At 43.3% G+C, this 13,844-nt stretch overlaps 1 protein-coding gene across 1 annotated transcript in view; it reads right to left on the bottom strand.

Annotated features, from left to right (window-relative positions):
- IMPG1 (interphotoreceptor matrix proteoglycan 1) overlaps positions 1–13,844 on the bottom strand; it is a 92,601-nt gene that overhangs the window by 19,429 nt on the left and 59,328 nt on the right. Inside the window, exons 13-14 of the mRNA XM_066622708.1 lie at positions 4,195–4,730; positions 1,152–1,371 (exon numbers count right to left, since the gene is read on the bottom strand). Coding sequence (XP_066478805.1) covers positions 1,152–1,371; positions 4,195–4,730 — 756 coding nt within the window. The remainder of the gene's footprint in view (positions 1–1,151; positions 1,372–4,194; positions 4,731–13,844) is intronic.

The raw sequence follows: 13,844 nt of genomic DNA on the forward strand, positions 1-13,844 counted from the left end.
CTCTGCCCTCCCCACCCTATTACACACCTTCTCTGCCCTCTCCTTTCTCCTGCATTGCCTGGCTTGTTTAGGGGTAAATCACTAGGTGGAAAGTGTGTTGACATTCCCCCCCCCCAATCTGCTCCCCTTGAGAGGCTATAGCAAACTAGCTGGCTTAGAAGGGCTCAGTCACCCAGCTGGAACCCTCCCTGCCATCCCTGGAACAATCCCTGCCATCAGATTTGATCAGGAGTCAACATTCCAGCTTGACTACTCACAGGTCATTCGGTTGTGGACATTTTAAGGAGCAAATTGCAAAGAACATTTCACTCTCTTCAAGGAAAACACAGAAAAGTAAGGTTTTTTTCTGTATTATGACCAATAAACTTTTTTCAGTTACAGTACCTTATACTCTCAAAAGTTTGACATAAACATCCTGCCAGAATTACTCCCATCTCGGGAGCAGACTCCTGAACTTGCCAGCCCCTGCAAGTGGCTTGGAGTAATGTAAGAAGCCACTGTGCTGCTATAGCAACAGGGGCACTAGATTTGGGGATCACTGGGAGCACACACACACACACACACCTCCCTCCTAATAGTCTTGCATAACTGATAATCTGGCACTACCCAGATCCCAAAGGTGCCGGATTATTGGAAGTCTATTATCTAATGTATCTATGTATTTTTTAAATAAAAAAATTAATGCAGTAATTATAAAATACCTGTTTTTCTAGAAATGTGCATGTAGTGCAGTAAATTCTGCTTATTTTGCTCTTATCTTCCTGAACTTCTAAGGAGTGCTTCTCATTGTATGTTTTGTCCTTGGCAACAAATATACAAGTACAAATCCATGTGCCTTGTATCAGACTAGAATTATGAATGCACGTTGAAATGGTTGCTTTCTTTGCCAGCACATTTTCCCAATTGCTGATAAAATCAGCATTCACCTTTCTCAACTGATGTGAGATGCTTGTGCTTATGCTTGATACTGGGGAATTCCAAGGAAGTACAAAATGCAGAGTGAGATGGAACTTTCAATGAAGGAATGAAGTGAAAGATACTGACTTTAGGGGTGTTGATGTCTACAGAAGGAAGTGGATATAACAACATGCCTCTAGGAAAGAAATGTTTGGACCTGTCATCCCGCCCCCCCCCCCCAATTTTTACATCACCTGGCTCAATATCAAGTGAATAGCTGTCAATTTCAAGGTTAAGGCGCTGAGCTGCCACATCGCAAAAGTCCTCCAACACACAATGGACAGCCTCTGTGATGTTGTATGGCACTGACTTGGCAAACTTCATTTTGCTGTTGATGATCACACTTCCGTTGCGGAAACTTAGTATTTCCAGTTGCTTAAATCCTGTAAGGTTGGACTGAAGATAGGGAAGCAGCTGAAAAAAAAGGAGGCAGTTTTAAATCCCCTGTCAATGGCCACCCGCCACTAATCCCGCTTATATTCACTTTTCATTTTCAGGAACATAAGTCAACCAGCCCCGCTGCACTGACTTTATTAGCAGATTTTACATCTGCTACCAGGTTAAGTTTCTTAGTCATCAGCGGTCTCAGTATTTAGATCTCAATGATCTATTAAGATAGATGGAGTGCCATTTTTCTTCTAATTTAATTCATAGACTGCAGTTCAGCTTAAAAAGTAATCCGTTAAGCATGTTTAAATGTGAATTGTAACCAGAGATTGTAGACCAGTAGGGCAGCTTTATAGGTTCAAGTGGGCTTTATACAATGTTGGTTAAGGCAGTGGAAAGAAAGAAGGAAACCCAGGTATCAATGACCCAATTCCATGTCTACGTGCATTTACTGACACTATCCTTGGTGTGCTTCATATGTTTGTTCTTTCCCCCTTGGGTTCCTCTTGGGAGAAAGATGGGGTAGGAATGAATGAATGAATAAATAAATAAAATGCCACTGAACCATCACTATTCAATCTCACATGAAAGTTGTCCTTTTACTCACAGAGGGCCTTGTCAGACGACGTTAGAGCAGTGTTTTTTCAACCTGTTATTTCTGATGGAGCACTTCCAATGTTGTAATTATCTTAAGTACCACCAGTGTCTAAGATACCTGGGGCCACAATGTCGCTTCTGGGTTTACAAAGCTTGGAGTGACCAGACAAATTTCTGGAGGAAATGTCCATCATGCGTTACAAGCAACTTCCTGCATGTGTACAAGCAACCTCCTGATTTTAGAAGTAGGCTACCTCAGAATGCCAGATGCAAGGGAGGGCACCAGGATGCAGGTCTCTTGTTGCCTTGTGTGCTCCCTGAGGCAACTGGTTGGCCACTGTGAGATATAGGAAACTAGACTAGATGGGTCTTTGGCCTGATCCAGTGGGGTTCTTCTTATGTTCTCCGAGAAGTAGTTGCTGCACCCTGTTGTTGCAAGCGCTTGTGAGAACAGGGCACAGCAACTCAGAAAAGCTTGGAGCAGCCACAGAACAGGGCACAGTGACTGCTTCTCAACCTTGCTAGGAACAGTTGCTACTTCACTGAACTCAGAAGTAACGTCACAGCCCCAGGCGCCATGGCCTCTTGCATACCACTGGACAACATCACACATACCACTGATCGTATGCATTCCACCAGTTGAAAAATGCTGTGTTACAGCATACTCTTACTAGCATCCTGTTGCACAGAAAATTTTAGTATTTGTCTATAGGGAAACACCTATATATTCCCATGCTCTTGGATTACTCCAAGAGTAAGTATCTTTTTCATATGGCTAAATGTAAATCCAATTACATATCAAGCAAGATATGGAGGGCTAACAATAACAGGGACATGTTGGAGATGGAAGGCTCTGCCTCACCTAACTGCTGAGAGGTAAGGCAGAGCCCTCCTCCCATCTTGCTTGGTGTGTAATTGGAGCAGACACATAAATGAGAGCTTGACATCATCTTGTTTGGTTAAAAAGTAAGAAAAGGACCATTATTTCATACTAACCAAATATGCTTGTGATATTAACCTACCAGAGAGGCTGGGCTGCATGGCAGGGTGGGGGGTGAGGTACCATCCTTACTCAGGTATGGCTCAGTTTGTTCTTTTATGAGAGATTATTACTCTGTTTGCTCATAGCATCCCTATCAGCACCACCTCTACCACAGGACTAGCAGAGGGATGCTTTGCCCCCATAGAGGTTACATAGGGGCTCCCTTTATGAAGTGCAGGAATGAAAACTTGCATTAGATATGAGAGAGTATATGGTATTTTTATGATTTATGTCTGCTGCTGCTGCTGCTGCTAACTGCTTCAAACTCTGTGATGGATGTTCCTTCAATCTCCTTGGCCTTTTGAGCTATGTTTGAAAGAGTGAGAAGAATGTAATTGTGAGTAATCATAGATAAATGGCAGTGGCTCATCTTTCGATGGTTCTAAAAGGATCCTCAGTTCCCTGCCACTGCCACCCATCCATCCACACTGACATACATCAGATGCTTCTGGGGCAGGTGAGAGCCATGGAGTAAGGGGAGGAGGAAAGCTGATAATGGTCAATCACATTCTAAATGTGCATGCCTCCTGCAGAACAGGATGGTCCCTCAGTGTGATCAAAAGATGTGTACTAAACTGGGAGCATCAGTGCCAGTGTAAGGGTTCTAGTTTTCTTAATGGCATTTCCGGGCTACATGCTGTCACAAAGTGCTGTATGGCCCTTTTGTGACAGCAGCACCAGGGGAACGTATGTTCTGCTAGCACGCCAGGAGGATAGGTTTGGGCCACAAGTTTTTTTACACAGATGTATTTTTCATATATCACTTATCCTCTATAAGCACTTGCTACTTACATTCACTTGCTACTTATATTCAGTTCAGTTCAATACTAATGTACTACCACATCAGGTATTTATTCAAAGCTGCCGGAATCAAAGTAAACGGAGCTATGCTCTATGGGTTATAATACGTACATTGTATGCCATTGTTTGTATACCTGAGAGAAGACTGCAGTTCAGTGTGCATTTCCCCAAGAGTAAGCCACATTGCACACTATTTTCTTACTTCTGAGTAAAAATCATGCTATGTTGGGGTTTGTGACTGGGTTCAAGAATTTTCCTCTAAAAGTGCTTTGCCATATCAGCCTGTTTATTTTCATTTTTTAACTGAAGAACAGCAGCAACAAAATCCTTACAGAATAGTAACATATTCATCTTAAATGTGATGACCCACAACTACTTATGCATTTAAAAAAGAAAACTTTGTAACCTACCAGCTGCATGAACTGCTGTTCCAGTGCTTTGTATTCTGCAGAACTCCGATTGAAGAGATCATCAGAAAAATGCATGTTAGTTACTCTCAAGCTGAAGAACACCACTAGCTCTTTGCCTTTGGCTGCAGTTGTCATGGAGCTTGTAGTTACATACTTCAGTGGAGGAGCAGGGGTCATATCTGCAGGTGGGGTTTCCGGTAGTACGAAGAAGCCACTACCCTCCTCATCAATAATCTCTGGACTTATGTCAATCGTGCCTAATTCAGTGGCAATATCCTGGACTCCCATTTCAGGAGGGGTATCACTGTATGTTGCTAGCCACAGAGAACTAGTTACTTCAAAAGGTTCGTCAATGAGAACTGATGGGCCACTGGTGGTCACTGCTGGCAAAAATATGATCTGGTCTGTAGGCCCCAAAATGTCATCTTCTGGAAGGGATGTGGGAAGATCAGGAGAACCAATGAAGTATGGCACAGTACTCAATGTGGCTGAAATATCATCACCTGAGGATTCCATCTGGTCTGTAATCTTTATATCTGAAAAGGAAACAAAGTTAATGTTGAAAAACATGTGTCCCCCCGTATCTGCAAGGGATGTGTTCCTCCCCCCCCCACAGATACAGGAAACAGTGGATACAGGGGAATCCTATCTCTACACCGCCTTTGCACCCATTACCTTTGTTTATGTTCACAGACTCACAAAGGATTTGGAATCTTGCTTTACCCAGCTGCTATAAACAGAAAGCTCAGAGCAAGGAGAAGCAGACAGGGAGCTTGCATGCTAGACCAGTGGTTTCTAAACCAGAGACTGCTGTGTGCTGCAAACAGCCTCCCCAGTGCAACTGGAGTTTACTGTTCCACTAGGGAGGCTGTCATCGTCACTACCAATCTCCCCCCACATTTGCTAGGAAATTCTAGCACAGAGCCTGCTAGGTCTGCAGAACACAGAAGCAGTGGAGTTGAACCAACATGGGGGGGAGATCAGCAGCAACAATGGCAGCTTTCCCCACATGAACTGCAACTTCCATTCATGCAAGGGAGGGCGCCGGATCCAGTGTGTGAACTACGGTTTGGAGTGCCCTGTGCTAGACGACTCAGTGAACATCAATACAAAGCAGGAAACAGGAAGTAGGGTGAGCTCTCTCTCTCTCTCACACACACACACACAAGCTTATATACTAAGTATATTTATGACAACATCAAACCACAGTTTCTAGAGGAGAAATCAGAACACACTAGGATACATCATTCCTAGTACATTTCAGTACCTCTTGACTATCGTCCCCTAACAAATGCAACAACAGGAATAAAAAAGAAATTAAACTCCACATAAAAGGGAGTTGAATTCTGAAAGTGAGGAAATTAGTTTGAAAATTTAGGAAATTAACTTAGGATGACCTGATTTTCATCATGTGAGATGCATTTTTAACACCCCAAAAAAGATCAGACTGTAGATAGTTTCAGAGGTCTGCCTGGAATTCTAGAAGCATAATGCTAGATGTGTTAAATCCTAGATAATTTCTTAGGTTTGTTAGGGGTCATATTTGTGGGTGATCTTAGAGTGGGCAGGATCTGCTGCATTGACCAATTGCTATTAACAAATAATCAATAAACATGGCCATTGATTTACTAGAATTGTTGTCATGTGCATTATGTGTGTGTGGGGGGGGGGGGAAGAATGCCTGGGCAATACAGCGGCCTATTGCCACTTGTGAGTATACCAGGACCCATGCTTCTGTGTTAAGTATTTGCCAGTATGCATTTCACCCTACAGGGTAAACTTACAGTTGAATATATTTGCTTAGATAATATATACAAATTTTAAAAAGTATCTTAAAGAGTAGGATTTTATTTGCAATTCAAAAAAGAACTTCATGCAACTCTTCTCTTGCTTTCTTATCCGCCTACCCATTCTAACCTCTGTTACTTAAACATTCCCAATGTGTGTATTTTTTCAGGCTGCCTAGATGGTAATTCTATAATCCACAATTCTCCAAATGCCTTGTTTCCTGTGATCTTTATTCAGAAACCATTTATCTTCCATTTGAATTCCCTGTATGGTTGTTCCCAAAATCTCTTGTGATCTAAACATATTAGAGTTGCCATGTTCTGTTTCATTAAGAACTGTGTGTACAGTTAAATATTTAACTATGGGTTTTCCTTCAAGGTTGCTGACATCTCCTCTCCCCTTAGCCTATTTAAGCATTATGAATAGTTTTATTTGGAGCCATACAGCCCAATCCTGAGCTGCCCAGGGCGCCCAGGCTCGGCGGCACCAAGAACGGCTGCCGCCGGATCCTGTGCACCCCAGGCTACCGCGGAAGGTGCCTCAGGGGAAGGGGATTTTCATCCCCTTCCCCTGGGTAAGGTAAGCAGCCCTGCAAAGGGGCTACTCACTTTACTGTAAGGTAAAGGCACTTGTGTAGGGCACAGAGCCCTGCACGAGCACCTTGGATCCTGCAGAGCTATCCTGCGGTAACTTTAATGATACAACTCCCCTCACTGCTGTGATCCTGCTCTAGAACATCCCCCATACACACACGCATATGCTGGAAGCTTCTAAGGCAGCAATTTTCAACCTTTTTCATCTCACGGCACACTGACAAAGCACCAAAAATGTCAAGGCACACCATCTGGTTTTGGATAATTGCCAAGGCACACCATGCTGCCAGTGGGGGCCTTGCATCCCTATTGGCCCTACTAATCAATGACCTTCCCTCAAATTCCTGTGGCACACCTGTGGACCACTCGTGGCACACCAATGTGCCATGGCACAGTGGTTGAAAATGGCCGTTCAAAGGGATCCAGTTAGGACTTTTGTCTAAGATACATGATGGGAGGAGATATCCAGGTCAGGACATGGCAGAGAATAGCATTAAAACCCCCTACCTCCCCACCACAGTCATGATTTATATTACCAGCACTAGCTATTTATGGCCAGAAAAAGCAAGCATGTCAGGGCCACTTACAAGATTAAAGTCACATTTACAGCACAACCCTATGCATAGATATACTAGACCCACAACTTGCTCTGGATGGGGTCCCTTGATGAAAAAGCATGTTTATAGCCTGGAGTCCTATTGAATCCACAGCTGCCCCTGGATGCTCTGTTGGCATCTGTGGCCAGAGAGGCTTTTGCCCAACTTTGGCTGACTGAGATCATACCTGTGTCAGTTGGACCTGGCAACAGAGGCAAAAGTGATCCATGTCCTAGAGACATCTTGGTTAGACTACTGTAATGCAGTGTTTCTTATACTGTGGGCTGGGACCCACTAGGGAGTCCAGTTCAAGGTGTTGGTGATAATGATATTTAAACCCCTATATTGCATAGGACTGGGATACCTCAAGGACCACCCTCTCCCATATATTCCTGCATGTTCCCTGTAGTCATCAAGAGAGGGCTCTTCTTAGGGTACTGCCCATATTTGAAGCCAGGGGGATGGCAGCAAGGTGTAGGGCCTTCTCAGTTGTGGCACCATGCCTCTCGAACCAGCTGCCACAAGACCAGAGGTCAGCCTCATTATATGGTTTCTGGTGGGATCTGAAGACCCATCTGTTTTGCCTGGCCTTTGATGAGAGAGATACTCCCTAGGGACCCTTTCTAACTTGTATGCTGCTTTTACATAATTTTACAGTTATGTTACATGCTAATCTGCTCTCTTATTGCTGTTCTTTTAAGAATTGTTTTAATGGTTTTTTTTACTTTAATGTTTTATTTTGATGTTTTTGTAATATGTTTATGTTCTGTTGAACACCACTTTGGGTTTTTAGAAAAGCAGTAAAGAAATCTTTAAACTAAATGGATAATAAATAAATAAATCCAGTGAAATTCAATGGGGCTTAGTCCCAGGTAAATATGCATATGTACAGGATGGCAGCCTTCATTTGGCCTCAGTATCAGGCAACTTCATATGGTCATATATGTAAAATCTTAAAGGAAGAGGTTTCCCTCTATGAGGGATTCTACAGCCACAAAAACTTTTGCTAGGCTAGTGAATAATGTTGTTTCAAGAGAAAACTGAGTGAAATATTTTTCCTTCTAGATTTCCCTGAGTTTCAGTATACGGGATACGGTATAGTTTTGCTGACTGTATTTTAACTATTTGAGGCAGCTTATGGAATTAGTGATTCTAATGGGAGAATTATAAAGTAAGAGCAGTGTTGTTGAATTCTATAAGAGCACCAAAACAGCATGAGTCTAATTGGATAACTAATATGACAACAGGGCAATGGAAGGTCAGCTTAGAGCAGTTGTGTGAAGGAGGTTGAGTTGACTGTTTACTGAATCCTTAATCTGTTAGCAATTCAGCTTCCCTGATTTTGTTAAAAAAGTGTTGCTCTTCAACTGCTATAACATCATTATTTAAAGAATGATACATTATAGAAGAGACTATCCAACAAGGAGTTAAGCCTGCCTAAGGATGAAATGCTATCCACACTTTCCTGGGAGTAAGTCCTATTGACTATAATGGAATGTACTTTTGAATAGACACACAGAGGATTGGACTGTAAGTCCACTAATTTCAAATGTAATTATGTTATGGTGGACTGTGGCCCTGAATTTGAGGTAAAAGTATTATTAATTTATTCAGAAAATATTGGGAACTTTTCAACAATAGGCAAATTATTTTTTTATAATGAAATCCTATTCCCCCCATCATAATTCTATATCTATGGTACTAACTGTTGTAGTAGGCAGACTATATATATATTAATAATAATAACTTTATTTTTACCCAGCCTTTCTCCCCGAAGGGACTCAAGGTGGCTTACAACAGGTTAAAACAGATTAAAAACATAATTTAAAAACAGATAAAAGCATATTAACACATATCATAAAAACAGCGTCAGAGAAAAAGTAGTCAGGTAAAAAGAGCATAGAGCAGCAAATCATAAAAAAATCATATTAAATGAAAGGCTGATTCTTAGATTCATTTATCTCTAAGCTGTGGCTTTTCCAACCTGTTTGTCAGGCTGACTTCCATCTTACACAGACACCAGCATATGCATCACTAGGTGCATTTTATTAGTTAAAAATAACATCTAAAATTTATCAATACAATGGATCCAAATGGAGGACTGGATCCAAAGATTCTTGAGTGGAAAGAAAGCAATTGCTAGGACTGTTCCGCAAATGCTTATACAAAGTGCTGTGAGGTGGTGGTTCTGCAGCCATAAGGAGCATCTTTGGACTTAGTTTCACTTTTCTTTGAGCAAGGATCTGTCCTGGGACCGGTGCTTTTCAACCTCTTCATAAATGACCTGGAGACAGGGTTGAGCAGTGAAGTGGCAAAGTTTGCAGACGACACCAAACTTTTCCGAGTGGTGAAGACCAGAAGTGATTGTGAGGAGCTCCAGAAGGATCTCTCCAGACTGGCAGAATGGGCAGCAAAATGGCAGATGCGCTTCAATGTCAGTAAGTGTAAAGTCATGCACACTGGGGCAAAAAATCAAAACTTCACATATAGGCTGATGGGTTCTGAGCTGTCTGTGACAGATCAGGAGAGAGATCTTGGGGTGGTGGTGGACAGGTCGATGAAAGTGTCAACCCAATGTGCGGCGGCAGTGAAGAAGGCCAATTCTATGCTTGGGATCATTAGGAAGGGTATTGAGAACAAAACGGCTAGTATTATAATGCCGTTGTACAAATCTATGGTAAGGCCACACCTGGAGTATTGTGTCCAGTTCTGGTCGCCGCATCTCAAAAAAGACATAGTGGAAATGGAAAAGGTGCAAAAGAGAGCGACTAAGATGATTACGGGGCTGGGGCACCTTCCTTATGAGGAAAGGCTACGGCGTTTGGGCCTCTTCAGCCTAGAAAAGAGACGCCTGAGGGAGGACATGATTGAGACATATGAAATTATGCAGGGGATGGACAGAGTGGATAGGGAGATGCTCTTTACACTCTCACATAATACCAGAACCAGGGGACATCCACTAAAATTAAGTGCTGGGCGGGTTAGGACAGACAAAAGAAAATATTTCTTTCCTCAGCATGTGGTCGGTCTGTGGAGCTCCTTGCCACAGGATGTGGTGCTGGCGTCTAGCCTAGACGCCTTTAAAAGGGGATTGGACAAGTTTCTGGAGGAAAAATCCATTATGGGGTACAAGCCATGATGTGTATGCGCAACCTCCTGATTTTAGAAATGGGTTATGTCAGAATGCCAGATGCAAGGGAGGGCACCAGGATGAGATCTCTTGTTATCTGGTGTGCTCCCTGGGGCATTTGGTGGCCCGCTTTGAGATACGGGAAGCTGGACTAGATGGGCCTATGGCCTGATCCAGTGGGGCTGTTCTTATGTTCTTAATGTTCTGGCACATGGATGGTCACCTTTGGAGCCAATGCCAAATATATTGTTCAACGATTGCTGTTCAATAAACCACCGAATCCAGCACATTCCAGACAGACTCATAGCCCATTCCTAATCTGTGCTGGTACAGCTCAGCTGCTTGATCCACGCTTATCTTAGGGCAGGTTAGGAGCAAGTTGGAGGTCTCCTTGGGGTCACGGGATATTTTTCAGCCTGTCCAATAGGGCTACTCAGATTTGCACCAGCTAAATCACTGGCATTAATCTGAGCAGCCCCTTTCAGGCCCTAGAGGAAGGATAGGGGGAGGATAGGATACCGCGGAGACCTCCTGCACCAATACTGCTTGACACTCCCCCCTGTTCCACCTTCCCCCACCCAGAAACGCCTTCTCCCTGCCTTCGTTCCACCCCTGCCCCTGTGCCAATCAGCATAGCACTCACTCCCACTGGTTGCTGCAGGTCAGGATACAGACTGCTACTGCTAGTGCACCAGTGCTAGCAAAGAAGAGGATTGTGCTGTCAGATAATAATCTAAAATAGCACCAAAAGCAACGATAGGGACACAACAAGTATTAAAACCTGCAACTCCTCAAAGAGGAATATTGTCAACAAACGCTATAAAAGAAGGGGCCAAGGAGTAGGTGCCACAACAGTCTATCCTGCTTTACATTCATTCGGTTCTAAACACAGGAAATGACAGAACCAAGAGCAAGTTGTCTCAGTGTCTTGGAAGGTCCATAATTATGCATCAATAACATGCCACTATGAAACAGATGAACGTTTGATTTCTGATGGCACACAGTCAGCACAGGTTGGTTCATTAATACTTAGCACAGATGAAGTTTTCACATAAATTATTTCAGTAATTCTTAGAACATGTCTGAAAGGTAGGCCAGAATTATTATCTGCATAATGCAGGCTGGGGAACAAGGTAAAAAGAAATCCTATAACTAAAATTCCCAAGGACGTTTGAAACACTCCTTGTCCAAGTCTTACCTTACCTTAGGGTGCAATCCTAACCCCTTATATCAGTGCTTTCCAGCACTGACATAAGGGCAATGAAGCTCCAAGGTAAGGGAACAAACATTCCCTGACTTTGAGGAGGCCTCCGTGAGTGAAATCCAACTGCAGGATGCAGCACATGTCCCACTGGCACTGCTACTGCACATGCCCACTGGCATTTTCTTACCTAAAGGAGCTGCCTAGGCTGCAGTATCTGATAGAAAACAACATGGCACATGAGAGGGTATTCTAAGTTTTTCCTCTTATCAGAGAGAGGCATAGCAGCTTAGAGCTTGGGAGGGGACTGCTAAAGAAGGACTAGCAAGATCTTAGAACTAAAATTCTTTAAATTTGCAGCTTTAAAAATGTAACATTTACATTTGCATTTACACTCTCACATAACACCAGAACCAAGGGACATCCACTAAAATTGAGTGTTGGGAGAGTTAGGACAGACAAAAGAAAATATTTCTTTACTCAGCATGTGATTGGTCTGTGGAACTCCTTGCCACAGGATGTGGTGACAGCATCTGGCCTGGATGCCTTTAAAGGGGGATTGGACAAGTTTCTGAAGGAAAAATCCATTACAGGTTACAAGCCATGATGTGTATGTACAACCTCCTGATTTTAGAAATGGACTATGTCAGATGCAAGGGAGGGCAACAGGATGCAGGTCTCTTGTTATCTGGTGTGCTCCCTGGGGAATTTGGTGGGGCCGCTGTGAGATACAGGAAGCTGGACTAGATGGGCCTATGGCCTGATCCAGTGGGGCTGTTCTTATGTTCTTAACATTGAGCTATATAAGCACTGCCTACGTGTTGTGGGCACTCAGACTGCACCTTGTGCTGATCTGTTAAGCGCTTGCAGAGTGTTTTAATGGAAAGTCACAGTCAGGTAGTGAACATTTGCTAATATAACAGGACTAGAGAACAGCAATCACTTGGGATGCTTGATCTTTCAACATTGCTAACATCTTCAAAGTGAGAGAGGTGATGAAGAGGCCCAGGCAAATAGAAAGAGAAAGAAAATGGAACATAATCTGGCAGTTGGGACTGTGAGGACATAAACACTAAGGATTCAAGCTCCCAATGGCTGTACACAAATCAATCACAGCAACTCATTTCACTCTCCAGTGCTTTGGAATGGCCTTCCATGGAATGCAGTTGAATGACCACAGCACAGACAGCACTAACTCCCAATACATTCTTTGTGTTTTCATATTACATAGCTATTTATACTCTTTACTAGGGCTGAGCCATGAATATTTTTGGCAGTATCAAAAAGAACACCCACATTAGTGATTGGGGGTGGGAGGAAATTGTACTGAAAAGAAGCAAAGGTGCTTATCAATTTAGGTGACTGGTTCCCAACCTGTGGTCTGGTGGTCCGCAAGGCCCTGAGAAGTGGTCCTTGGGGTTTCAGAAAAAAAAGATTGCCTACTATCATTTCTGGTGTCTTGCCAAATGCATGCTCCCCCACAGACTACCAGAGTGGGCGGAGAACTGACTTCTTGCACCCACCACTGAAGTGCCGACTGTGGCTGTGGGAATCAGTTTTCTGATTTAGATTGATAGCAGTACTTTGTATGCAATCAGCACATAGCCCTATCTGTCTGGCTATATCTCATCATGACTGTTGAGGTCATCCTGCTCGTGAACAGGATCACCAGTTAGCTAGGTTCATGAACATAACTTTTTCAGGAAGCATTGCCCTCTTGCTCAATTGGCTTTACTTGCCCTTAGCTGCATCACACTGGCAACACTGCATCATGACATCATTGTGTCCTGTAGATGAACTGGTAGGAGATTCCTGTCTAATAGGATCACAAATCAAGTCAAATACAGTAAGTAAAACGGGTGATTTCCTTTTAGAGGGATTCTCCTTATGCAACTTATTAGATAGATTGTACTACATTTCCAGACATGAACCTCTATCTGCCTCATTTTAAAACTGTGCACTGCTCGCAGAAGGCTCTTCTGTGTGGTTTATTTGTTCTTCACAACACAGAACATTGCGCCGCACACATGTTGTCCTCAAGGACCCCCAAGAGGTCCTTGGGGGACGGCCCTAGGTAGGAGGGCTCAGGGAAGACAGCTTGCACAAGTTGCCCTTGTGCTACTTAGGATACCCACTATGTTTAGTTAGATTTAATGAGATGGTAGAGTTTATAGACCACATAGTTTTCATGCTATGCAGTTGCCAGTCAGCGGGAGAGAAGGAAAGGTATTTATTTTCCTCAGGAGTGGATTTTCAGGGGTTGAAAGATGCTCCTAATGGGGGTGGGGTAGTTCGCAGGTAGGAACTTTCCTCCTTATATGAGGTCAGGAGATATCCCCGCT

Source organism: Tiliqua scincoides, chromosome 1, assembly GCF_035046505.1.
Source record: "Tiliqua scincoides isolate rTilSci1 chromosome 1, rTilSci1.hap2, whole genome shotgun sequence".
In the NCBI taxonomy this organism is placed as follows: domain Eukaryota; kingdom Metazoa; phylum Chordata; class Lepidosauria; order Squamata; family Scincidae; genus Tiliqua; species Tiliqua scincoides.